The 27,207-nt window shown below is 39.1% G+C and overlaps 1 protein-coding gene across 3 annotated transcripts in view; it reads left to right on the forward strand.

Moving 5' to 3' along the window:
* The window catches only part of Emcn (endomucin), a 79,926-nt gene extending 64,944 nt beyond the window's left edge, over positions 1-14,982 (forward strand). For all 3 annotated transcript variants that reach the window (XM_063281668.1, XM_063281669.1, NM_001004228.1), the window contains 7 exons: positions 957-1,049; positions 1,286-1,339; positions 2,525-2,620; positions 6,142-6,166; positions 7,513-7,574; positions 10,891-10,964; positions 14,473-14,982. In XM_063281668.1, coding sequence (XP_063137738.1) covers positions 957-1,049; positions 1,286-1,339; positions 2,525-2,620; positions 6,142-6,166; positions 7,513-7,574; positions 10,891-10,925 — 365 coding nt within the window. In that variant the 3' untranslated portion in view covers positions 10,926-10,964; positions 14,473-14,982. The remainder of the gene's footprint in view (positions 1-956; positions 1,050-1,285; positions 1,340-2,524; positions 2,621-6,141; positions 6,167-7,512; positions 7,575-10,890; positions 10,965-14,472) is intronic.
* The last annotated feature ends 12,225 nt before the right edge of the window (positions 14,983-27,207 follow it).

The following is a 27,207-nucleotide window of genomic DNA, read 5'->3' on the forward strand; positions in this document are numbered from 1 at the left end:
AGAAAGGAGCCATGGCGCAGCCCTAGAAATATTAATCTCTCTGGTGCCATTATGCAGGGTCTCAACACCTCTACGGGATCCTCAGCAAAATGGATTTGTCGGTGCAGGGAAGCAGTCAGTCTTGTTTAGTGCCCACTGGCTAAGGCAGGAATTGGTGGGAGGGATGTTGAGGCCTTTTGCACTCTGGGAGCTTTGTGGAAGGATGAGCCAGCAGCCATGATACAAAGACAGTGAAATGCAGTGCTTTATGTCACATATATTAATCTATGTTGTCTTATATTTAAAATTTTAATAATTTTTATTATTAATAATAATCTGCTTAGTCCTCTGATTAAATAAGGAAAGAACATTTTCCTTAAAGGAAGAAAAGATCATGATCAATGATACAATCTACCAGTCATTATTCAATGGAAGATGCTCATACAGTTGTAGCAACTTATGGAGGGAAATCAAGGAGTCTCTACCATTTCTCCTGGACTTCTTATCAAAGGCTACGTAGTGATCTTTTATCTTCGACCATTGGAAAATAACATAAAATCAGAAGCTTTCTACATTTATATCTATGTTAAGCATGTGTGATAGACAAAATAGCATTTACCAAGGTCAAAAATATCTGACGTGTGGTTAGTGTTTATCGTAGATTGACATCTCACAAGAACCTCATGCTTTTGGTTCTGTGAAATGGGGACCAGAATATGAGACTTGCTCACATTTTCTTAGGCAGTTCTCCGGATGACGTAATGTCGATATCCAGTTCACGTGGTGCCAAAGTCTGCTATCTTTCCAGAAGAAATACGTGATGTCAAGTTCAGCATTACCATTTCATGCATCTCTCTTATACAGAAATAAAGTGTTTTCCCAGATCTTTCAAAATGCAGACTGTTTAAATCTTCAAAGAAACCCAATACTGAAGTCTCGGTGCCTAAACTGAGCCTGGGTTTGTGATTTTCCTACAGGTACCAATCAACTGCCAGATGACCAAAAACCAAAGACGACCGAGACGCCCTCTGCATCGCTAACAACTGCAAAAACCATCTCACAGATTCAGGGTATGATTTTTGTGTATCTAGATGGAAACTTCTTCTACTTCACTCTTCTTTATGGAATAAATACTATCCATCTTCATTTTTGAGACACACTCTTGCAGGGTGAGAGAAAATTTTGCATTTGCGACATCATAACGATAAATCATGAATATATCCTTAAATGGGAGCAGAGGGAGGGTTATGTGGATTATCATATTTATCAAAGGTGACTTTAGCTATGTTCTTTCTCAAAATAACAGATACTGAGGATGGGAAGATCACAGCCACTACATCAACCACCCCCTCCTATTCCAGTGAGTAGCATATGTATTTCCATTCCTGGAAACAGACACACAGAATATGTGAGTGAGAACAATGAAGGAATGGGGCTGTGGATAGCCTGTTCCCAACTTTACTCAACATGTGACTCCATTGTCATCCTCACTACAGCCTGCTTAAAAATTCCTCATAAGCCTGATCTTAGTTACCACACTGTGGCCATTTTCTTTTTTTTTTTTTAAATTTCTCTTTCTGTTTCTTTTCCACTTTTGTCCTGTGGTAAGCAATCACCAGAAGAGGCAACTAAAAGCTTAATGGGAGTGTATTCAACTAAGGCAAAATCTCCACGCTAATAACTTTTATGCAAATCATCATGCCGTACGCCTTCCTTTGTCAATTAAATATTCCTACAGCAACCAATAATAAAAACAATGCTTTTTTTAACCTTGATGAAATTTTATCATATCGGTTGCAGTTAATTTCGTTTTAACATAAACATGTCTAAGAATATAACACCTCACAGATGTGCTAAGTCTGAGTAAAGAATACTCAAGATACTCAATAGTTATAGTAAGTAACAGTAAGGTGAACGTGTGGGAAGCTGGAGGTACAAATGAGTATCTTTGGTGTCGGTAAAAAGCATTTCATTAATTAAGGAATCACAAAAAGAACTGACCCACTGATAAATGCCACTTTCTTTCTGAAGAGCTAATAATGTCACACCTATTTCAAGCTATGTTTTAGACTTTCTAAAAAGCTATTTCATCCATCTGTTTATGCTCCTTTGCACATTTTCTATCTTCAAGGCAACACGATGAAAAGATATTTGCAAGTCTCAGCCTTTGAATTAGAACCACCCAGTAAGCTGTATTTTTTCAAGTAACTTTATTACAATAAAATACAAAAATATATATAGATATAATAAAGAGAACTGTTTCCTCTAGTCTTTCTCCTTACTCCCCCAGCCACCCGGAAGATGGGAAGCCATCTCTCTGAGGTTTGGTAGTCTGTTGAAGAAAGGCTACAAGGGTGACATCAAGTGGATATGTCAGAAATGACAAGCAGAGCAAACCCATAAATCATATTAATTATTGCCTGAAATATACTAGTGGTTTGATAAAATGTTGTTTAAAGAAGAAAGCACACATGTTCTGTCCGGTGTGGTCTATCTGTATGGAATCAGCACCACTGGAGCTGACGATGTTCCCAATACTTTTCAGGTGTTATTTTGCCCGTGGTTATCGCGCTGATTGTTATAACAGTCTTGGTGTTTACTCTGGTGGGCTTGTATCGAATATGCTGGAAAAGAGACCCAGGTAAGCACTGGCCTTTTTGTTTCATTTCATTTTGTTTTCCCAAAGGGAGGATGAACGGTTGCTTAGGGAAACCTTGAACTTCATCTGTCAGAAGGAGAAGAGTTATAGCAACGACAGATATCATGCCACGCAATCGCAAAGGACAGGGGGAGCAGGTGGCGAAATTCTCCCCGTGCTGCTGGACGGAACAATGATTAAGATTTGTTGGTAGAGCAAATATAGACAAGCAATTCATACTGATGAAACAGCTTCAATTGTGAAGATAGTCATAGGTGTGTGTGTGTGTGTGTGTGTGTGTGTGTGTGTGTGTGTGTGTATGTATGCTCCAAAGACCGTGTGCAATAACATGCATAGTCAGAGTGAGCAAAGGTATGTGGAAATTTAGTTTAGAAGCCCATAATCTCTGGGACCCCCTTTCTCTCCTTAAGAGGCTCAATGTCTTTCCAACATAGGTACTTTCCATGATAGTATTATGCAGTTTATCCTTCCTTTAAATAAACTTTCCATTTTAGAGTAGATTAAATTACTATTTTAAAGTAGGTAAGTTATAAAGTTAAGACATTTCCTCATATTCCTTATCTAGAGTTCATCATTATCATCATCATCAACATCATCTACAAAAATAACCACAGTCATCTGTCCTCATAATCAGTTTAGCTTAGAACAGCATATTTGTTGGAGCTGAGGAGCCAATGTTAATGAATTAGTCTAAACAAAAATCTCTATTTTATTCATGTTCCTTCCTTCTTTATTTAATTGTTTCCCTAGTCCAAGGGTAATGCTGCCTTTTGACTTGGTATTTTGGCCACACCTCCCTTTGCTTGCTTAGTTCTGCCATATGACTCCGACTCATCTGCCCATTTCCAGTCCTCTGCCCCGGACTTGCCACAAAGTTCAAGTTTTCACACATTTATCCATTCTTGCATTTTCCTGGAATGTTATCCCTACCCACCCCTAGGGTTTTAGAACACACTTGCAACTTACCCTATAGGATTCAACCTACAATAATCTATCATACCTTTTGGTGACATAGCACTTCATTAAGCAGAACACACCATACTTTTAATTTTTTAGTTTACAAAATTGGATGACACCTTCAGGGTGCAGTAGAATTTGTATTCTGCTCTGTGCCTGCTTTGCCTGTAAGCCCATCAATAATTGTCCTGTTATAAAATTCACCTTGCATTATGCTAGATATATATCAGTAGACTTTATTCTATCTTAAAATGGCCAGGGAAATACATCTTCCCCTAATTTTCATTCTATTTCACTAACAAAATTCTACCTAAGCCTCTTAAGCTATTAAGAAGGTAAAAGGTATTTATTTTTATACAGCTTATAAACTGCACTCTTACTTTCTTACCCCAGGACACTAATGAATGTGGTTTAGGCCAGCCACTAACTGTGCATCTCACAGACAGGATCATGGCAGCAAAAGGAGAAGTTAACAGAGCACCATGGTGGCATTCATTTGAGCTCTGGGTGGGAAGTAAGAGAAAATAAAGGAATAAATAATAAGCAGTGGGATTTCCTGTAGAAACAAGTGAGTAAACCTCACACTGCCTGAAAGCTTCTTTCTTATCCAGTTTCCAAAGAGAAAATAGTACTTGCATAAACCAGCTTTTTCCTCATGTTTTTAACCTGTCAATCTTATGTCTATGGGAACACAGCCATCACAGTTGAACCCTGTGGGGGTTGAGTCTATAAAATGGATCAAAACTACTATGTTAAACCCACTTAGAAAAATGATGTGTACTGCAAAAGGCTTGTTTAAACTGGAAATTTTGAGAAGGCATGAGTTAAAAGTGGCATTTTCTACCAAAGCTGACTCTTAAGGAGTAACGCCATATCACCCGACAGTTATTCTGGAGATGTATGGGGTTCTAAAACCAAGTATGGAAATTATATAATCACCCAACTCTGTTTGGTTACTGCGAGCCTTGTTTCCACACAGAATCTCAAGCATTGTTATCATTAAATTAGCTCCATTAAACACCTGCAGTTAATCACTCTTTGAGTATGTGGAGGAGACTTCATTACATTCAGACAATTAGTGAGCTCACTCTGCGCTCTGGAAAACAAAATGAATCAGAAATTGGAAATTAAGCTTATCTGAATAATGTTGATCGCAGATTGAGCTTCAACAGGAGCATGGCATATATGCAGAAAGTTTGTTGGAAGGCATTTCTTTGCTAATTAACCCACTGTTACCATACTCTTAGGATAAATGCTAAAATAGACATTCAGATATTTATCAGCTCACTCTGAAGAGAGGCTATGGACAGCACAAGTAATATTACATTGACACTCATGGTAATAAACATTACAGCTGGACCCTGCTGATGGGGAAAACACGGTAGGAAACCATTAGTGGGCGGCATGGGGTATGATAGGTTAATCTTAGGTAATTAGACTTCTAGTTGGACGTCTTGTTTTGGGGAACAGAAATAGAAGCAACCCCAATGTTAATGTTAGCCAAGCTCGTCATAAAAGAAACAATAACACTCAAAGGCAGAAGAAAGTAACACTCAAGAAGCCCGACAATGAGCTACATTAGACAGACAAGAAGCCCAACAATGAGCTATGTTAGACATGACAAGAAACTGATACAGGAGCCAAGCAGGATGGAGTGGATCCAGGAGCAAAGTGAAAGAGTTAAACAGCCTCACATCTGCTTCCTGGAGGCCATGGTCGTACCATACAGTAAGAACCATACTCAGACTGATCCCAAGGGATTTCTATCAGATGCTTTGGAAGCTGCCAGGCAGAGCATGCCAAAATTTAGCTACCTCAGTGAACTTGGAAGGCCACTTCTTGAGAGGCCGAATCACAGGGGTACAATCCAACACAAAGGATCTCTCCATCCTTACTCACCATAAATACAGGGATTTGTCTCCCAAGAAAGAAGTGGGTGGGGAGTACCTACTTAGAGCAAAGGAGGGGGGTAGGATGGGGGTGGCAGGGCAGAGACTGGGAAGGGAGACATTTGAAATGTAATTAAATAAAATAGTTAATAACAACAACAACACCAATAATAATAATAATAAAATAATAATAAAACAATGGGTGTTGTTACAGAGGACAGAGGCTTCAATCTCATAAACCTCATGGTATTAACCATTTGCTGTATGAAAAAGAAAGAAAGAAAGAGAGAAAGAAAGAAAGAAAGAAAGAAAGAAAGAAAGAAAGAAAGAAAGAAGGAAGAAAGAGTAATGTGTAAAGGAAAAGTCCTTTTCTCTGACTGAAAAGGCAACTCAATGCTTTGAGAAGTTTCTCAGAGATATCACCTCTTTGGAAGTTTCTAGTGTCCGTGATAGACAATCCTAGAAGGTGTATCTCAAAGTTATGTGATACTCTAAGATAAGGATGACACCAGAACTAACTTTCTTGTTGATTACATAACTGCCCCATGCCAGAATAAGTGTTGACTAAGCCTGAGGGAAGGCCTCTGGGTAACAAGTAAAATGGAAAGAGGAGGCAGCCAAGATCTCAGCTTTAATAACAACCATTTTCTTTTCTAGGCACTCCAGAAAGTGGAAATGATCAGTAAGTCGGGCTGCGTGATCTCCCCCAACCCCAACTTCCAAGTCTTCCATTCACATAGAGAAAATTTCGGAACTTATACTTAACATTTTATGTATTTATTTTAAAAAAAAATAGAAAGAAGCTACCATAGGTGGAATTTGGCTACTTGTCAGAGCTACTTAAAGACAACTAAAAGAGAAAGTTTCTTTTAGGTGTAGATAAAGTATGAGATAGAAAACAAGAAAAAAGTGATGAAGAAAAGATTAAGTGAGGGGGCAGAAGATAAATATAAGTAAGCAAAATAGATAAACCACGCCTAGCATTTTAAGACCATTCTCTTGGCGAGATGTTCAACATGCTCACCACAGCTAAGGGAAGCAGTGTGTGTTACTATCACTGCCTCTGAGCAGCTTTACCTGAACAGAAGCACGACTCTACCTTGAGTGTCAAAGCAAGCAGAACGGCTGGTAGCGAACCAGGAAGCTATTGCAAGCAAGGGGATGACAAGCCAGGATCCACTGTGTTACTGATGAAAAGGGATTTCATTGTTGGCCTGAACATGTACTAAGCATTTATAGTAGTGGTATTTGGGGGATTTGCTGTTGTTGTTTTGGTTTAGTTTCACTAGACTCTAACCATTACAGAAACAGTAGCTCTTGACTACCTAAGCATCTCACTTACAAATGGAGGCTCTCAAGATGTCTAGGGAAAGGAGCTGCATTTGGAACTAGAATCCAGGAAGCAGGTTTCTTTTTTTTATTTATTTATTTTTTTATTAACTTGAGTATTTCTTATTTACATTTCGAATGTTATTCCCTTTCCCGGTTTCCGGGCCAACATCCCCCTATCCCTCCCCCTCGCCTTCTTTATGGGTGTTCCCCTCCCCACCCTCCCCCCATTGCCGCCCTCCCCCCAACAATCACGTTCACTGGGGGTTCAGTCTTAGCAGGACCAAGGAGGGAAGCAGGTTTCTTTAAATTAGTTGGTTCGAGCACTAAAATTATGAGATCTAATGAAAATGAATGTCCCCCGAACTCACTATCTGATCAAAAAGTTTCCGTGTCTTCTACCACTTAACTTAGCACTGGAGACACAGGAAATTTTGACCTAGTGACTTGTTTCCATAATCCAGGTGATGATTAAACTGATGGTTGCCAGTGTGACAGTCTTGTGACCTGTAATCTTCCTTCAAAAAATACTGGAGAAGAATGCACAGTACATGTGTGTTTGTAGAAAAGATAAACAGCCTTTGCTGTAGAATCTTAGAAAAACAAGTACTTTTCTTCATTTTGGGCCACCTCTGCTTCCTCGTGAAGACACACGGCACATGACTGTGGTACTAACCTAAGTGTTTCTGTATCAAACAGGCCTCAGTCTGATAAAGAGAGTGTAAAGCTGCTCACCGTTAAGACAATCTCTCATGAGTCTGGTAAGTTCCCATTTGGTTGGAAGACAAATGGTTACACAGAAGTCCAACCACAATGTTGAGTTTTGGTCACGTGAAATGCAACGCAAAGCAGAACTTCTTGAGTTCAGCTGTAGCGCTCAAGAAATGCAAATTCCTGTTATGAAGGGAAATGTCATTTTCATAAAATGGAGTCTTGGGCCTTGCGTTACTAGAGCTATAAGATGAGGCGTTTTGCAGGAACTCCTAGTGATACCTGCAGGGAGCAGGCTATAATAAAGACCACTCGAGGTTCTCTCCCACCCATTTCCAAGAAAATGACAACTCTCACTAGAATCATGGGTTTCTCAAGAGGACACTACCACTACCACTATCAACAACAGTCCCAAAATGAAACCCTCTTTTTTGTAAACTGAAGGACAGCTTTGCCTCTCTCACATTCAAACTTGTAAGTTTTCATTTTCTCCCGAGACAAGTTGTCAGGACCCAGGTATAAAGCAGGGACATTATCTTGGGAATATTAAGAAGTAGTCTCTGATAATTTCATTGCTTCCCAGTTGGATTTGGAAACCACACTGCTTTCAAAATTACCTCAAAGATAATCCAGCTATTTCCCCTGGGAAAACGCCTGGATTGGGTAGAAATTGATGATTCCAAATAGATTGTAATAGTCTAGAATTAAGCTAAGTACAATGACCTCCAAATGGCCTGAATTTTGATTAAAGTCTATTGTTATCAGCACTTGGTGGCTACTTCGGTGTTCCCAATCAAATGTCTTCTCATCGCCTTTTGAACTAATTCAAACATATCTTCTTAATAAAATCATTCTCACCACTTATAAGAAATTTCATTTTTAAAATTATTTTGTATTTTTCTCAGAACCGATGTTGAAATCTTTCCTAAAATAGAACTAGAATGGAACCTGAAATTATTGGATTGAATATAATTTCAGAAGTTTAGCTCAATTGTTCTACCATCACCCATATGATCATCTCGAAATATTTTTTTAAAAATTCATCTGATAAAGAAGACCTCAGGCCACTCATAAATCACAATCGGAGATTGCTACAGCTTACATTATTTACTTTAAGGTCTAAGGCATACAGTGTCATTTAACATGCTTAAGTGAGAGGACAATAAAATTAGAGTTCAGAAGTCATAAATGTTTGGGAATATGGTCATTGTTTCACTATAGAATTTCAGGACTTTAATTTCAAAATTAATTATGTTATGATAGAAGTCAATAAGCAAATGTTTCCAAGAAAATAAAAACAAAGCAAAACGAAAACCTCCACAGCCTTATACTTTCAAGGAAAATTGAAATGTATGCTGAATTATTTTAGTTTCTAGATGCTTTAAGGATGCTGGATAAATTTTTGTTATTTTTTCCCAATGCCAACAGTTTCTTTTCCCTGAACCCTCTTACTCTGGCTGGGTCTCCATACCCATCGCCCACACACCTTGGTTCCTTTCTCTGTGTTCTTTTTCAAGCAGTCTGCTGCTGAAAATGTGGTTCATTCCTGTTTAGAGATGGAGCTTGTCTTCATAGAAGGGAAACAGTATGCGACACTAGGAGAAAGCTGTGCTTTCAGAAGGATGTGCTTGGCTTTTGTAGGAAATCTAGCCAAGTTAAATACCACTGTGTCTAAGTGCAGAATATATGTCTAACGTGATTAGCTAAATGGGACTCTCAGACTGTAACTCAGAAACCGTACGTTTCTCTTCCCTCTTAGCATACAAAGAAGAGTATAAGAAATTTGAAGAAAGCATTTGACCACATTATGTATACTATGAAATAGGGGTAAAAAGATAATATGAAATGGATTTTAAATTACATGTGAAACCCAAGCTTGATGCAACCACTCTTGGCCTTTGCTGCCTTACTGCCTGCCAGTTGCTCCTCCCGCCCTTGGTACACGGATGTGCTTTTTGTTTATGTCACAGTGTGTTAGCTATTATCTGTTGCTGCAATAAAATAACAAGACCAAAGTCAACTTAAAGAAAAAAGGGTTTATTTTAGCTTATGGTTCCAGAGGGAGAGAGTCCTTGTGGTGGAGAAGGCATGACATGGCAACAAGAGCAGGAAGTACACCACATTTTCATGCACAGAACAAAGATAGGGAACAGAAAATATGGCAAGGCTCTACGCCCTCAAAGCCCACCCCCAGCAAGGCTTCACCCCCAAATCATTGCATACAGATGTCATTACTATAATAACTCTTACCCAAATCATGATGTTGTTGGACAGAACATAAGGTCAAATATTAAGGCTTGTAATGAATTCTTGTATCCTTCATGTAATATCAGGTAGAAGGGGTTAAATAAAAATGTATTTTGTTTATTCCCGGTTTTTCTACTTCATTGCCATGGGATCCAGGTAAGTGATGCGCCTTTGGCAAACGAAACAGTTGCAAGGAGAATGGTGCAGTGTGGTCGGGGCTGCAAGGGCTGTCACGCTGTGCTCAGCAACTTTTCCAGCACATGACGACCTAAGGAGAATAACTGGGAAGAGACTCAAGTCTGTCTTTTACTTCTCTGACACTACTGATTGCTGGCACACCTGTGAAAGTAGCTGGTGACATATACATTGTCACCAGAGACAGCTGTGTTAATCACTGGCAGATAAAAGCTAGAGGAAAATGATGATGTGCATCCTAAGAACTGGGGACTCATTCCCATATTGCCCCAAGAGATAGTGATGGGCACTAATATTTGATATTCCCAGAAGAATACAGGTCAGAAGGAACACTCCTGTCGTGAATTTAGTGCCATGGAAAAACTGCTCTGGGACTCTCATCTTCCCACTACCCAGGTTCACCCTTTTACCTTCAAGCTTGATAGCAGAATATGGCTGAAAATTTGAGGATATCACCTATATGCTTCCCTGAATGTCACTAAAGTGTTTGTGTGGGCTTATAAACTACTTCCCCAAAGTTTCCACTGAATAATTTAAACAGAAGGACCCAAGAATACCTTCTTGATTAAATGGAACTTTAAATGTAGAGTGTGGGTTTGCCTAGGGAAAGGCGCCTTGTGTAACAGGAGAGTCAATAATGAACCACCTGGCTTCTCTGCTCTTGTGTCCCCTGATCCACGCTCTTACCCCCAGGGAGTTGGTAAGCAAGGCTTTTTTAGGGTGAAAAGGAATAACAGTTAAAGAAAACTCATAAACCTTACTAAATAATTTCCAGGCAATACCAAGAGGCAAACGGTGGTTTTAATGACATTCTTGTAGAAAAAAAAAGTTGAACTTTTCTTCAACAAAAAGGAAGCCCAGGCAACTTTAGTTTCATACTTCATCTCGCTGAGCACATAGATCAAACCTATCCTCTGTTCTTAGGCGAACACTCTGCACAGGGGAAAGCCAAGAACTGACATCGTGATGGATCCTCCTTACACCTGGGCAATAAATAAGTAAGTTTCCTAATTCCATTCACTGAGATTCTCATTAACATCTGTTTCCTTAGCCTATACCTCAGATTACTTCAAAGACTTTCAAACCCTGAACACTTAATGGTTGGTGTCAACGAGAACATCGTTGCCTATTTGTCTAAAACCAAACTTTTAAAAAAGCTGCCAGAAAGACAACTGCTGTCTTGATTGCAGAACATTCTTCCAGTAGCCCCTCCTACTGGCTTCAGGAAAGGCAGAGTTCATGCTCCCTTCCTCTGGACGATGCTTGTGAGTACAGTCCTTTTGCACCTGGGTTAGGCAAGGTTCTATGACAGTTTACAGGACACAGGGACGGTGCTGACAGACCTGTAGTTTATTGTTGGAAGTGACACCGTACAGTAACTGATGACGTTGAAGCTGTGCCTCTCTGCCATAGGCTGGCTCACAACTGGTGGTTAAGCTCCATAGAAGACCCAACCATCTCTCTACTGTAGGGATCAAATCAGGAGGCCCTTACTTTCTGGAGCTAGGAACCACAGACATGTGTACAAAGCCATTTGAACAGAAAGATGCCATCTCAGTTAAGGTTTCTTAATTCCCAACTAATTGCAAAGACTTGCTCAGCTACATGACCACATGAAGACCATAACCCTTCTAGTAACTCAAGGAGACTAGATAGAAATGATAAATTTCATGCTGCCATAATTGCTACTAAAAAAAATGGAAATCCTCAGAAGCATCAAATTCTTTTCATCAACATGCTGCTTGTCTGGGCCAGGAGCCAGTGCAATGCTGGTACCTTTCTTATTTCCTGAAAAGGCTCCTCTGGAATTGCTTCTTATGAAACTGCCTGAGGCTTTCCTAGAAGCAGATTAGGAGTCTTTCTGATCTTGATTTGGTTCTTATAAAAAGCATTGACTAAATGCTGTCACGGCATTTGTTATTTTACGGAACATACAGAAAAACATATCCTTCATAATAAACAATAAAAAGCAAATGAACCAATAAGTACTTACATGTCCAGTACTGGCCTGACCAACCTGGTCTTCACATGAGTAACAAGTCCAGGGCACAGAGTGTCCCTGCTCAGTGCAGTGCTTGTATCTACTGCCCAGCTATTAATCTGGTCATCTAACCAACACTCTGCCGAATACATGGGCGTGTCCAAGCCTTCTTCATCAGGAACAGCAGACAGCAGTAGAGAGGCTTATCTAGATTCAGACATCATCATCATAATAATAATAATCTCATCCGCCTCTAGCCTGTTACTAGGTGTGTATTACAGAGAGAGGGATCTAGGCCATCATCCCTCCTTTTCTTAATGGTCACTTTCAGGAGCTCACTTGGAGAAACTGGGTGTTGTAATGTGTGATTAACACATGAGAATTAATTCATGTAAAGGAAGTTTCCTTGAAAGCCACCTGTAGTTTCCAGGACCTAGGAGAGTGACATTTTCTTACATACCAAGTATTGAAAATGTAGAATCCAATTGTTCAATCTGCACAAAAACAAATTCCCTTCTATTCAGATGAGCGGGCTGAAAGAGGAAGAGGAGAAAAAGTTGTGTACTAAGGACTTGTCTGCATTCCAGCTGGATCACAAAGACCTCAAAGGTCTTTGGATGTGATCAGAGTAGCCATGTTGTTGGATCAAACTTCCTCTACACACTGTTGATTGCAAGAACCCATGTACACGTGGGATGAGTGTGACAGTCCCCTTGTAATCCTAGCTCTCAGAGGTGAAAACAGGCTGTCCCAGAAGCAAGCAAGCTAGCTAGCCCTCTTAGCCAAATTGATAAGCTGAGTTCAAGTGAGAAGCCCACCCTCAATATAATGAGGATGATTGAGGCAGACATCAACATCTGGCCTCCACATGTGCCTGGGTATGTGCAAACAAGCCTAAACATATATAGCCACGCCATACATAATATATACATACTGTACACACAGATAGTATATTCCTTCCAGGGGATAGGATTTCTTGTCTTTTGATTCACAAAACTAGCAGGACTCCTGTTGCTCTTCTGAATAAGTTGGGAATTGCGTAACAATCTTCCGAAAAGTAAAGATCACAAAGGAGTGGGAAGAAGCAAGCTTGGCATCTGCCAATCGCACCATCTATTTGTGTTACTTTCTCTTCAACATACATATTTCTGTCACTGTACTCAGAATTTAATAACCAGTGAGTGATTTCCAGGCTGTCAGCAAGAAATCAGATATCAGTGCAGACTCATAATGAATTGGGTTGAGTTCACCAGGATTACGGAAGGAGACAAGAACTTTCTGAATCTGTGTGCAACAGCACTGTGCAGACAATCACTTACATTCAAACTTTTTACCTCAAATGAACATTCTAAGGATATTTAACACTTTCTCTTTGAGCTATTGATCATCTATATTTTTCAGTGAATCGCACTATATTTAGTGCGAATCAGCAGGGCAGACAGGAATTCCAAGAGACTTATGACCCTTGACTTCAACTGGGAGAATAAAATCTTATGTAAGAAATAAGAAAACAGGCTGTAGAGATGGCTCAGTGGTTAGAGCACTGACTGCTCTTCCAGAGGTCCTGAGTTCAATTCCCAGCAACCACATGGTGGCTCACAACCATGTGTAATGGGATCTGATGCTCTCTTCTGGTGTGTCTGAAGACAGCTACAGTGTACTTATATATAATAAATCAATCTTTTTTTAAAAGAAAGAAAAAATAAAACAATTACAGAACGATATCATCTCATAAATTCAAATCCATCCTACTGTCTTACGGTTTCCATTGCTGCAAAGAGACACCATGGCCAAGGCAACTCTTATAAGAACAACATTTAGCTGGGGCTGGCTTATAGGTTCAGAGGTTCAGTCCATTATCATCACAGCAGGAACATGGTAGCATCCAGGCAGGCATGGTTCAGGGGAAGCTGAGAGCTCTACATCTTCATCTGAAGGCTGTTGATGGAAGACTGGATTCCAGACAGCTAAGATTAGGGTCCTAAAGCCCACGCCCACAGTGGCACACCTACTCCAACAAGGCCACACCTTCAAATAGTGCCGTTCCCTGGGCCAGGCATATACAAACCATCACACCTACCATCTGCTACATTGATAACCATAGAAAGGTCGATAGGGCTCCAGAAAATAGTGCTCTTATACCTCAGACTTGGTGTCGTACTGGGGGATGTACTAGGTCCTGTTCTCAGGGTTCAGCACTTAGGCATGTTGATTGGTTGGATGTGGGTTGGAAAAAGGATAGAAACAGTGCTGCTAATGCCAGCCGCACTTCCAGCCTGTGGGCTTGTGTGAATCACAAAAGTAGCAACAGAGACCAGGATCGTGACGTAAAGGCCAGTTTGAGGAAGATATGTTTCTCTGCTCAGAGTCTCACTCTGAAGTGTGTATGCCATTCACGTGACTACTGTGCATAATAACGATTTAATGACGTCTCTAGCCTGTCTTGCCGAGACCTAGTACTCCACACTCCCTCTGGGTTCTTCACTTCATTAGGTCTGAGCTTTTGTTGTTGTTGCCGTTCACAGGCTTCATCTTCAGCTTCTAAACTCCAAGGGTGGAGAAAAGAAAGTCCTCGGAACCGATACAATTTCCAATCTTCTCACCAGTCTACGCGAGTTGCCTGTCCCAGCAAAGGAATGACATACTATCACCTGATAGAATCATAAAGAACTCTGGACATCTTCTGTGTGAGACGTAGAAAATCAAACAACTCTAGTTTTCAAGGACTTTTCTAGGAGGAACCGTGATCCCCCAGCCTGGGCAGGTAGCCTGCTGAGTTTAGACATGCCTTAGCTGAGTCTAGACTTCCGGGTTTTATAGCCGCGATCTGTGGAGACTTGCCTGTTTTCTTTGTGTTCTTATGTTAGCCATTGTCGGTATTTATTGTTTCCCACTGTGTTAATGCAGGGCGTTTTGCAAGTGTGTTAATAAATGTTAAGTAGAAATCATGCCATGTTTCTCTGTAGAGACAGGTATGTTATTCATGTTTTCAGGTGTTACTTTTAATAAATCATGGCTGTACTCAGCATGCTAAACATTGTATCATGACTGGTGCGTGCAGGCATAGGAGCCCCATCGTTTTGGCTAGCTTTGGGTTGGAGCTCATCAGAATATGCAAAAGCAACTGTCAAAAGACCAACGAACTAAAGTATAAGCCAGTAGTCGAGGGTAAGAAATTGCCATTTCTTTGGTTTCTCTCACTTGTAATTCATACCATCTGACTAGAATGTCTGGGTGGGTGATATCAGGGTTATATTGCTTTGATTGATCCATTTCATTGACACTATCTCTGTGATTAGTTTTATTTACTTATTTTTAGAAATATCAGATGTGGGGCAAGCAATACTCCAGTCTCTAGAAAATCAACATGTCAACAGTGCTTAATTGAAATATTATTTTCTGATGAGTCACCTTCCTAAAAATTTCATAAAAACATAGCACTGACCCCCCTCAAGGACAGATTCTGCTGTTGAAACCTTGATCAACCTTGACCATTTTCTTGACACATGAGATCAAAATGTCAAGATGGCTGGAGGTCTGGGGAAATTTCCGCAAATCTATAATTTCTTCAGATGAACTCAATGAAAGCTTATCTTACTGATTTGAGGGAAGGTGGAGATGGAAAGACATATGTTACAGGGTCATGTTGATTTTCTTTTACTGTGATGTAATGAAACCTTTCAGCTTTAGGGGTATGTGATCATTTTGATTTTATCTTCCTCATATTTGAGCTGCATCTTATCAAAGGTATCAAGCAAACACATAAAATTCTCATGCATTCCTCTCTATTTTTCTGTGAGAAAGATAGCAGGATAGGAGGGAAAAAGGAAAAAGAAGAATCCACACCACATACACTTTCACCTTGGGACTATTTCTTAGGTTACAAGGCTCTAAAAGTGTAAGAGAGTGGTTGCAGCATCCCCAACGGGGGTATTTGGAATTATTTTAGATTGTTCCAATGACCACCTCAGCAAAAGCCTGTCAAAATAGTTTTTGTGTGGCAAAGAAACAAACTCTTTTACTTCAGGCAAAATGACTTTTTTTCTAACTTTCATAAACCGCATTGACTCTGATTTGATCATTCCAGATTAAGAGCTGGTCATAAGGGAATTAATTGCTCTAAACCAACAACCAAGGTGTCAGATCTGTGTTGAAGGCCAAACTGATAACAGAGAATTTTAGGACATTCTCAGGTAATTTTGTAGCACCAACTTCAAAGAAATCTCAACTTTGTACTTAAAACAACTTAAATGTTGGAAAGGACAAAGTATTTGTTTCAAGTCAGTAACACCATTACTGGCATTTGATGATTTATTGGATAAATAATTCCTATACCTGACGTTCTCACGAGGTTTTTATAATAATTTACAGTTCAGCAGTCATTTAGATAAAAATCAGGGTCTTCCATATGTTTGTGCTGCATGACAAGATGAGCATAAGTCTATCAACAATCAAAAAATCAGCAAGAGCTAATTATTCAATGTTGTCACCTGAAAACAAGTGAGTGCCACTGGCTGACATTCTAGCTGTCACTGCTGGCAAGGCACAACTTCTAAGTGCCCCCTTGTTGAGCTGAAATATTGCCTTAGATGTGGCTAACACATCTCTTATCTTCCTATCATCTATATTTAAGTCCATGAGGATCAGCTTCTGACATCATCTAATCTTCAGTGATGGATGTGTTAATGCTCTTCTGACTTTTTTCTGTCTCTTTTCTACTTGTCACTTAGATTTCAGAGGTGATTAGTTCTGGATACAGTTCAATAGCCTAGTATGCATGAAACCCTGAGTTTGATGCCCAGAATAAATACATACAGTTTGACGATAGATTAGATAAATAGATAGGTAGATGATAGATAGATAGATAGATAGATAGATAGATAGATAGATAGATAGATAGATATTAATGACAAGCATGATTATGCATGTCAGTAAGGCCAAGCAGGAATTGGGATACTGATATCCCAGCTATGATGAAACACGGAAGATATATGCATATATATACACATACAAATTTGTGTTTTGAGTGGTCATACAGTATTCTGTTTCACCAGCTCCCATTCTCTACCAATCTCAGATGAAAAAGAGTAGGAAAAGACTTGTGTCTTCACTAAACATGTACAGTGTATTTTGTGTCGTCTTTGTTCTGTAAATACACAGTCTGGCATCAGTTTGTATATTTATATTACATTAAGTTATTTTAGCACTATAATCTGAGAAAAATTTAAAGCACATGTGAAATATGCATTGTTTATATGCAAATATGTCATCATTTTATAGAAGAAACCTGAGTATCCACAGATATTTTCCCCCCTGGGATACCACAGGAGATAATAAGACCAATTATCTGTGAGTATTATCTCAAGGGCCTGCTGTAGTCTTAATCAATGATTGTGTTATCTTTACATCAGTACAACCAACACGAAGATGAGTCAACCTCTAAAGACAAAAGTTGACAGTTCAGAAGGCTCCAACCCATGACCATTTGGTACCATTTGCCTGCGGCAATAGAACATGTCCTGATAGAAAAGCATGAAGGAGTGATATCACAGTTCTCATGGCCAGGACATAAAAGAGAACAAACACAATCACCTTCTAAGACACAACCCCAGTGGCCCCAGTACCTCCCATTAGGCCCTACCTCTTAAAGAGCCCACCACCTTCCAAAGCAGTACATTGTGGACCCAAGCCTGTAATACATGGATGATTGTGAAATAGTCACAATACGAAGTGTATCAGGACCTAAAACACATGTAATTCCCACAGGATGAATGAAACCTTTGACATGTATGCTGAATGAAGAATCTTGGATGGAATATCCACATAATTGTTCCTTAAAACCTCCTCAGGGGCAGGATATGGCGGCTCTTCTTCCCATCCCATTTAAAGAGCACACTTTTGGGTTCTGTGTGCTTGAACATACTAATTTATCTTCTGGCATAAATTTCGAAAGGAAAAAAGTATTTAATAGGCCATGGAAAACTATTCAATGGTACATTCCGGGATTTGAAGCAAAAAAATTGTAACAAAATGAATGTCACCAATAAGAAGAAGAAAGTTGCCAAGAACATGTTTAACATTTAGAAACGAGGAAGAGGCCATAGACATTTCAAAGCAGGGTCTGTTTGTTTTAAAATAAAATTCTACTAAAGCAATAATGAAAACAATTGACAGGTATCACCGTGTCCAATGCAGTGAGCCAACCTTGCACTGTGCTGCAAACGCCACAGCTGGCAATGTATCAGAAGCGTCTTCCTCTAAAGATGCATGCGTGAAGTTAACATAGAAAGCTGAATAACCACTGGGAAGATTGTGCACCCCAGCCCGCAACCACCATGCTGTTCTTCACTTCTCTACTCTGTGGTTACAGACCTCTGGTTTCTGAACCACACAAAGCAGTGAGACTAGGATGCTCCCAGTCCCAATTGTTAAAAATGGGAAGAACACAGAGCATCCCACCACTAACACTTAAAAACCTAAACAATGATCTCAGATAACACACTGCAGGGAACCCTGACCTAAAACACAAGTTCAGGAGAAACCATTGAAGGGCACTCATGGTAACTCAGCCTGAACCAGTAGCAAACAGACGGATCCTTAACCAAAGTATGCTCCTCTTTTGGACTGAGGAGAAATGTGTGAGAGGAAGGGAGCTGAAGCATCTGGGATTGGTGAAATGCAGAATCAGATAAGAACTCACGCAGAGAAAAGCCCTCAAAAATCTTCATGCAGGAAATTGTATCTGCTGTTGATAGGAAAACAAACTCTCAACACAGTACAACTGAGAGACCAGGAGAACTACTAAGGACGTTGGAGCTGCAGAATGTGTGCTGGTAGCCTCAGATGCAGTCCAGAAACCATTCAGATGTAACAAATGGTGCCTGAAAAGCCTTCTGGGTCACCTTGATTAATGACCCCAGATATTCACACCTTAGTAGAGGTGTCGGAATACTGCTGAGTGAGGATGTCTCTGGATGAGCCCTAACATAGTTTGCAAGCATGGCTTGTAAGACTTAAGCCAATCCACTGAACATTTGGCAGACTTCCTGAAATCTGACTATCTTTATAAAGACAACAAAATACAACATAAAACACAACATAAATTTCAGATATTATCATACCTAAATTTAGACACATAGATGATAGATAGGTAGATAGATTTGTATATTCTCCCCATGAAACAAAGGAACTATAATTATTATTAAAATTAGTCAATAAGGTAGATTCATAGTCAAATAAAAAGATGAGAATTTCACAATTAATTTGATGAGATCAGTGTTGACTTAGAAACAGCCACCTAGGCAAAGATGTTTGAAAGGGGAAAAAGTAAAAAGGAATGAATAAATAATCCTCAGGAATGGGAATGGCAAAGCTATTAACTAAATATTAGTAAATCAAATCTAGCACATTTTAAAAACTTCTGGCAGTGAGATTAATCCCAGAGATCCAAGCATCTACTCTTTGAAAATCAATCATTATAAATCAGGCAATTAGCAAAGTAAAAAAGAAAATGCTGTGTTTTATCTCACTAGACAGCAAGGGACATCTGATATTCATTCATGATAAAGTATTTTATCAAATCAAGTTAATAAGAATTACCATAAAAGCAAAAGGCTCACTTTTGAGAAACCTACTCTTAGGTAAATGTTTAAAAAAATCTAAATTTTCCACTTAAATTTGAAAAATAAAAAGGATGCTCAGTTTTATTTCTTATTTCAAACATCGGTGTTGGGAGGAGAGGTATCAAAATGTCTTTAAAATAATTGTGGAGAAATTATTTGATATGTGTGATCAAAAATTAAATCCAGAGTACATAAGCAACTTAAATCAACTCTATAGAAATAAGTAAGACTGAAGCAACCATTGAAAAATCTCCCGACGAAGCAAACCTCAGGACCATACATATTTACTGGTGGACTCTATCATTTTAAAATCACTTTATTGTACATAACGTGCCAAATTATAAAAGAGCATTATGCAGTTAGATTAATATATCCATTCTGACAGGCACTTTTCCAGGCCCAAGTCTGGTACAGCTGAGTGACATTTCACGGAGTTCGAGCATCCATTCTGAAGCCAGGGGCTTCCCTTTGGACCGTGTGCTTACACTATCGACTACATCATTATGCGTTTACCAGCCACAAAAGTGAAAAAAATCCATGGCAGACTTTAAACTTTTTATTAGCTTTTCATCTTCTCTCAAATGCCCTGTGTCCTTTACCTGCATTGGTTCTTCTTCATAGCTTAATAGTCCACTCTCTTGTTCTTCTTAATACATTTTATAATATACCCACACTTAAATCTGTTACATATATGTATGTATACATTATAAGGTGGGCTCTGCGTTTGAAGGAGCAAATGTGATTTTTTTTCTTTCTGAGATTGGGTGACTTCAGTATTATATATACTCTTACAGATTTTATTTCATTTTTCTTTATATCTCAATAATATTTCATTTTGTCTATGTATCAGATTTTCACTATTCATTCGTCTGTTGATAAAGAACTAGGCTGACCGCATTTCTCTGTTGTGGTGAGTAGGTCAGAAATAGACATGGAGAATGAGACTTTCTCTGTGTCTGTCAAACTTTTAAGGAAGCGATAATGCCAATACTCCTCAAACTCTTCCACACAATGGACAGGAAGGAGATCTGTCAAGCTCATTCTGATTTCAAAACCAGAGAATCAATCTCTCTCTCTCTCTCTTTCTCTCTCTCTCTCTCTCTCTCTCTCTCTCTCTCTCTTTCTCACACACACACACACACACACACACACACACACACACACACACTCAACTACAGACAGACTATTTTCACTGGTTAAAAAAGACACCAAAATACTTGCAAGTCAAGGTGAAGACTGCATTAATAAGATCATATACTATGAACAACTGTCTTCCACTCTCAGAAGTAAAGTCCATTCAACATATACAAATCAGTAAATAATACAAGCCATAAATAAACTTAGGAACAGAAATTGCATGATCGTCCCCTTGACATGGTTCGACATCACTTCATATAAAACCCTGGCAGGAGGTAGGAATAGAACATGCCTGAATAGAAAACTAATGACAAAATACTAACAATATTACAATAAATAGGAATAACTAATAAAAGAAACTCCTTTATAATGATGATTAAGGCAAGGTTGCCCACTATGACCCAATTTCCCCGAATGTAATGCTTGAAATCTTGGAGCAATAAGACAAGATAAACCAATTACAAAGGATACAAATAACGAATTGCATGATAAAACATTTTTTAAAATGTGAAATGCTTCAAGTGCTCTTAGACCTAATAAGCACTTTCAGCAAAATAACACTATAAAATCAGCATATGAAAATCAATAGCCAATAACAAACTTGCCAAAAATGAGGTCATGAAAAAATGTACATTCATAATATCTTCAAGTATTTAAGACATCTAGTGACACTCTAACCAAAGTAGTTAAAGACTTCCACAATTAAAATGTTAAGACAATAAAGGAACAAAATGAAGACAATTAGAGTTAGAAAGGCCTCCCATGTCCATGAAATGGCAGAATTAATACTGAGAAAATGCCTAATTTTCAAAAGTGTTCTGCAGAGTGAAGACAATTCCCTCAAAATTCTAATGGCATAGCCCAAATATTCCCAATAGTCCAAACAATGCTAAGCCTGAAGACCAATATTAGAAGCACCAAAATACCTAATTTCAAACTATACTGCAAAGCTATGTTAGCAAAACAGCATGGTATTGGAACAAAGGCAGACACAAAGGCCAGGTTTCCCCCCCTCCAAAAAAATAGAAGATGCCAAAATAAACATACACAAGCAACCACGTAGTTTTTGATAAAGGTATCAAAAATTTACATTGGGAAAGAAGAGATGCACTTCTACAGATTATGCCAGGAAAATGTGATACCTACATGTAGAAAAATAAAACTAAATTCATGTCTCTCATGCTGTACAAAATCAATTTAAGATTAAATTAAACATGTAATGTCAGACTTGAAACACTGAAAGTACTAAGAAAAGTATATGCAAACTCTCCAAGATATAGCAAGGACTTCCTAAAAAAGGTCTTCAAAAGCACAGAATTGAGAAAGTGTTGTGTGAAACTTAAAAAAAAAAAAAACAAAATCTTCTGCAGCAGCAAGAAAAAGAACTACAGAGTGAAAGAGAACCTACAGAGAGAAAACTCTTCACCATTATACATCAAACAAAGGATTAATATCTAGAACACACAAAGAACTCCAAATGTTAAATGCCAAAACACCAAGCCATCCAAAGAATAAATGCATTGATTAGACAGTTCCCAAAGAAACACAAATGGCCAATAAATATTTAATTGGATGTTCCCCATCCACAGCTAGCAGGGAAAAGTGAGTTAAAACTGGTTTGAGATTCTATCCCATCTCAGAAAACTGGCTATCAACAGGTGGTAACAAATGCTGATTGGGAAGTCACAAGAGTGAAGCCTTATACACCACTTCCAGGAATGGAAATTGGTGTGGTGGAGGTTTCTCAAAGTGGTACGACTAGAATGATATGAAACAGCGTATGACTCCTGGGCTAGTCAACATACCACAGAGACATTTACTCACGCTGACTTGGTTTGCTTTGGTTTGGTGACAGTAATTGCTTGTTAGTGTCATTGTTGTACTAGTCCTAAAGCTTAAGACAAAGAACCAGCCAAGATATCTATCAAAGGATAAATGGATGAACAAAATATGGTATGTATACCCAGAAAATTTTGTTAATCATAAGGAAAAAATCGTGATATTTTGGGAGGTGAAAACTAATAAAACTGGAAAATTATATTAAATCAAATAAGCCAGAATTGGAAAGATAATCACTGCATCTTTTTTCTTAAATTCAGAATCTAGTACTAAATTTATATATGTGTGTAAATACATATGTGTGTGCATAGATAATGTGTGTATGTTGATATAGGATGTATATAGGTTGTGAAAATATGAAGGAGATTATGAGAGATTAAAAAAATCTTAAGGAAAAGAGAAAGAATGTTTTTAAATGGTAAGGCATGGAATATATGTGACAAGAATGAAGAAGAGAGGATTATGGGGAATCGAGAAGAGCCAGAGGGATGAGAGTGAAGCCTCATAGACAAGTAAGGGCAAGTTTTAGTCACTTGTGTGTGTAGACCTGACTACTAGACCTGAGTAGTTAACACGAGTGGATTTAAGTCTAATTAGAGAGTTTTGGTGAGTGGCAAGATATGTGTGCGCCTATTGTATCTTTAGAGTTGGTTACTGTACCATTCTGGTCATTGTTGTGGTTTCATGGGCATGATGGCTGGGTAGGACTGCTGTTTGCTGTCCTCCTTTGGATGTTTGCATGGTGCCTTCTGACACCATGAATGATAGTCTTCAGGGAGTAGATAGTCAGGTCAGAGACCCACTGGGGGCTTCTTGTCCTCTTCTGCGGTACATGGTGTGTTCAGTAACAGAGACCTACCTTCTACCTCTGTGGAGGGAAACCAAAGGCAATGCCAATAGCTTGAGATGTTTTAAAAGCCTCTTGGATAACTCAGGCTTCTTTTGCTCTGTTTTGTTCTGTTTTGTTTTGTTTTGTTTTGTTTTGTTTTTAAATAAGCATGGCTTTCTCGCATGATCCAGCATTTCTGTCTTTATGTAGTTACCTAAGACAACTAAAATTATTTCCTGGCTACACAGACACCTATAATCAACTGTTCATTAGTATCTTTGGTGCTTCCTGACTAAAGCTATAAACAATAAACAGAGAGTGGGGTAGAGCCACACAATAGAACACTGTTAGGGAGTAAAATGAAATGGAACAGACCATCGATATGGTTCCCCTCAAACTGTGTTTCAAGGAAGTCTGCATCCGGCTGCAGAAAAGAGGTCAGACACGGAACAGTGAAGGAGAGTGGCTCCGTTACACGAAATTCTAAAATGTAATAAGTTGATGGCTGCCTGGAGCCAGGATTGGGAAGGAGTTGTTAGTGATAAGGAAAAGCATAGGGGAGCTGTGGGGGTAATACTACTCTACAGTTTGGTGATGGTGTTGGCTATATGAATATACATATTGATTACATACCTTTGAAAATAGCTAATCTGTACACTCACAATGAATGCATTTTTATTTTTGAAAATTGACTTTATTGATTGTTTGTAAATATCACATTCATTTTGCTGTCCTCCCTGGTCTAACCCACTTTCTTGGGACATCCCAAAAAACAAAAGAAGAAGAAAGCCCAAATAAATATCAAGTCCAACTTATACTCCCTGGGACGTGAACAAACTCCCAGTGGGCAGCCCCTGAGAGAAAACCGAGTCCTTCCCCACCCCTACCCCTGCCAGAATCCATCAACTGTGAGGAGCTATACTTCAGAATCTCCATCACACAGTGTAAGAGTTCTTTACAATGGCTTTCTTCTGTCTAGACTGTTTCTTTTTGAGGGGCTGTCACAGAAGCCTTCTATGTTCCTCATTCTCAGCTGTTGAGTCACCCAAGGCCATGATGATGACCGTGGTTCATGCTGAGGCCAGAGACCATTTGGATACCCATTCTGTGCTCCCCCTAAATGTCATGGTAATGCCCTTGGTCCTGCTGCCAGGGGCCATGTGGATGTCTGTAGCCTGTGTTACCACTGAAGCCCATGTGGATATTTGGGGTCTGTGAGGCCACCTGAAGCCATGATGATGTCTGTGATCCTTGTTGCCACTGACTGTAAAGGGTGAGAAAGGGCTTCTTTAAGTGGTATTAATGACCTCACAATAATTTAGATACAGAAAAATGATGTTAAATTGATAACTTTCTGTTACGGGCAGCAAGCATTCTACTAAGCTGTCTCTTAAAATTCAGGAACAAAAGTTGTAACTCAGAACCTGTCATGTTTGGAGACAGGTTTATTTTTTTTAAAAAACATAGTTAAAAGCAAATAAAATCTCTAGAACGAGACCTATTTGTTGCAGTAAAAATTTAAAAAGAATGTTTTCTTTCAGTTCCCACGAGCCAGATCTTCTCACTCTGGTGGCTACTCTCCTCGGGGTCCACTAGGAGGTAGTTACCATTCCTGACACACACATACACATCTCGTTCTGCGGGCCCTGCACGTTCTCACTCCTCAAGGGCAACAGATCCGCACACTCCAACTGCCTCTCAGCCATTTCTTTCACACGCTGTCCTTTTTAGCCCAGTAAAATCAAAGCTCCAATCCACAATACATCCACACAACAAATTCACTGCCAATTAATAAAGATTTAAACCGCCCACCTAGACAAAACAAAACTGACCCAGTCGACCTGAATCTGGATCATACTGCTCTGTTGTCTCCATCTTGGTTCTCCCCCCACCCTCGTTTTGCTCCTCCCTCCTTCCTACACCCCCCCACTGCCCTTGCTTCTCATCCAATGATAGGCTATGCCTTATCCTGGACCCGCCTTGTTGCATAATGACATCATCCTACATCTATTCAATAATACTGGTGTTTTCATAAGGATGGGAAATTAGAAGGCAGGTAGCCACGTACGCGCTCACACACACACACACACACACACACACACGCACGCATGCAAGTACACACACACACATGCATGCAAGTACACGCACGTTCACACGTGCACACACACACACACTCACTGTAAGACTATATGTAGTCATAGATGTAAATGTGTCATCTGAGAGCCATCAAGAGAAGTCACTGAAATAACCCATCCCTAATGAAATAACCATCCCTAATGACACCATTTTGGATTTTTAAAAGTAGATTTCTATTATTTCATCTACTCAATGTCCTATTCTTTACTAATGCCAACCATGGCAACTATTATACTTTCCTAAATTCTTAACATTAGCAGCAAATTGATTTTCAATAATTTTCTTTTCCTGGTTTTCCTAACAGCTGGGAAAGACTATATTCAAGAAAAATTTTCCAAACCTGAGATTTCTATCTAAAAAGGCAAATATACTAAACCCCTCTAATCTACCACTAAAATAGATCTATCTAAACTTGGAAATAATTTATTTCTAGCACCACCTGTTAATATTAATAACTTTCTGCAAGGCTGACATTCTTCAGATAAGCTGATCAAATTCTCTAGTAGAGAACAATGAAGAAATGTATCAACACTTCTCAGTAAATAAACACACTCTGTCCCAGTTATGAGTAGTTTCAACTATCAACTTGACACAATCTGGAGTTACCTAAGAGGAAGGTCTTAATAGACGAATTGTCTAGAACAGTTTAGCCCATGGGCATGTTTGTGAAAGATTGTCCTGATCTATAGAACAACGCAGCCCACTGTTGGTACCAGCATTCCCTAGGCTGGGTCATGAACCATATAACAGTAAAGAAAGAAAACAAGCAAGCAGGTAGTCATGAATGCACTCTTATTTGTTCTTGAATTTGGGTGCGATGTGACCAGCTCCTTTGAGTTCCTGTCTTGATACCCCTGGAATGATGAATTGTAAGCTAAAAAACACTTTCCTCCTTTAAGTTGCTTTTTTTCAGAATATTCTATCACAGTAACAGAAATAAAACTAGAATATTTCTCAAATGTCCTTTTGGCCACTCCCCTTGAACTCCTCAAGACTTCAGCATAAAGAAACTAAAGAAGCTCGGTCTGACAAAGATTTAAGCCATGTCAAAGCTTAAACCATGCCTGTGACCAGTTCTCAATATTACTGATACTTAGATGTATGCTTCAGTCATGAGGAAGACATAAAGATTAGCAATTCAAGAAGACATTATTTCTCTAATTTAATCATCTTTTTGCAACACAGTATTTGCAATTTGTTCAAGCCTCAAAAATTTACCCACATTTAAAGTTATGTCTGATTTGTCTGCTCCATGCCATGTATTTGTGCCTATATACTCATTTCCTTATTTACAAAATATCAGCTAAAATGTGTAAGTGCATCTGTCTGGGAGAGGTAAGGGGTGTTTGTGTGCTTGCATATGGTTGGGGCTTGGGTATGTGTAGGTATGTTTGTGTGCGTACATGCCTATGTGAATGAGCTTATGTGCACATACATGTGGGAGGGTGGGATGTTTATGCTTTTCTGCGTATGATGTATGCACATGTACACGTGTACATACATGGTGTTGTCCTATTGTGCTGACGATATATTATTATACTTTTCTTGCTGATCCATGCTGCCTGTGCATTTATATTATAAACACAAGCCCCACACATGGGTACTGCATTTGACTTTGAACCAAAGATAAAGTTAATTAGAGATTTTAAACAAGAAATGTCTCTGCTAGTCTATTCCCACTACACTTAATCACTTCT

Source organism: Rattus norvegicus, chromosome 2 (assembly GCF_036323735.1).
Source record: "Rattus norvegicus strain BN/NHsdMcwi chromosome 2, GRCr8, whole genome shotgun sequence".
NCBI classification, from domain to species: Eukaryota; Metazoa; Chordata; class Mammalia; order Rodentia; family Muridae; genus Rattus; species Rattus norvegicus.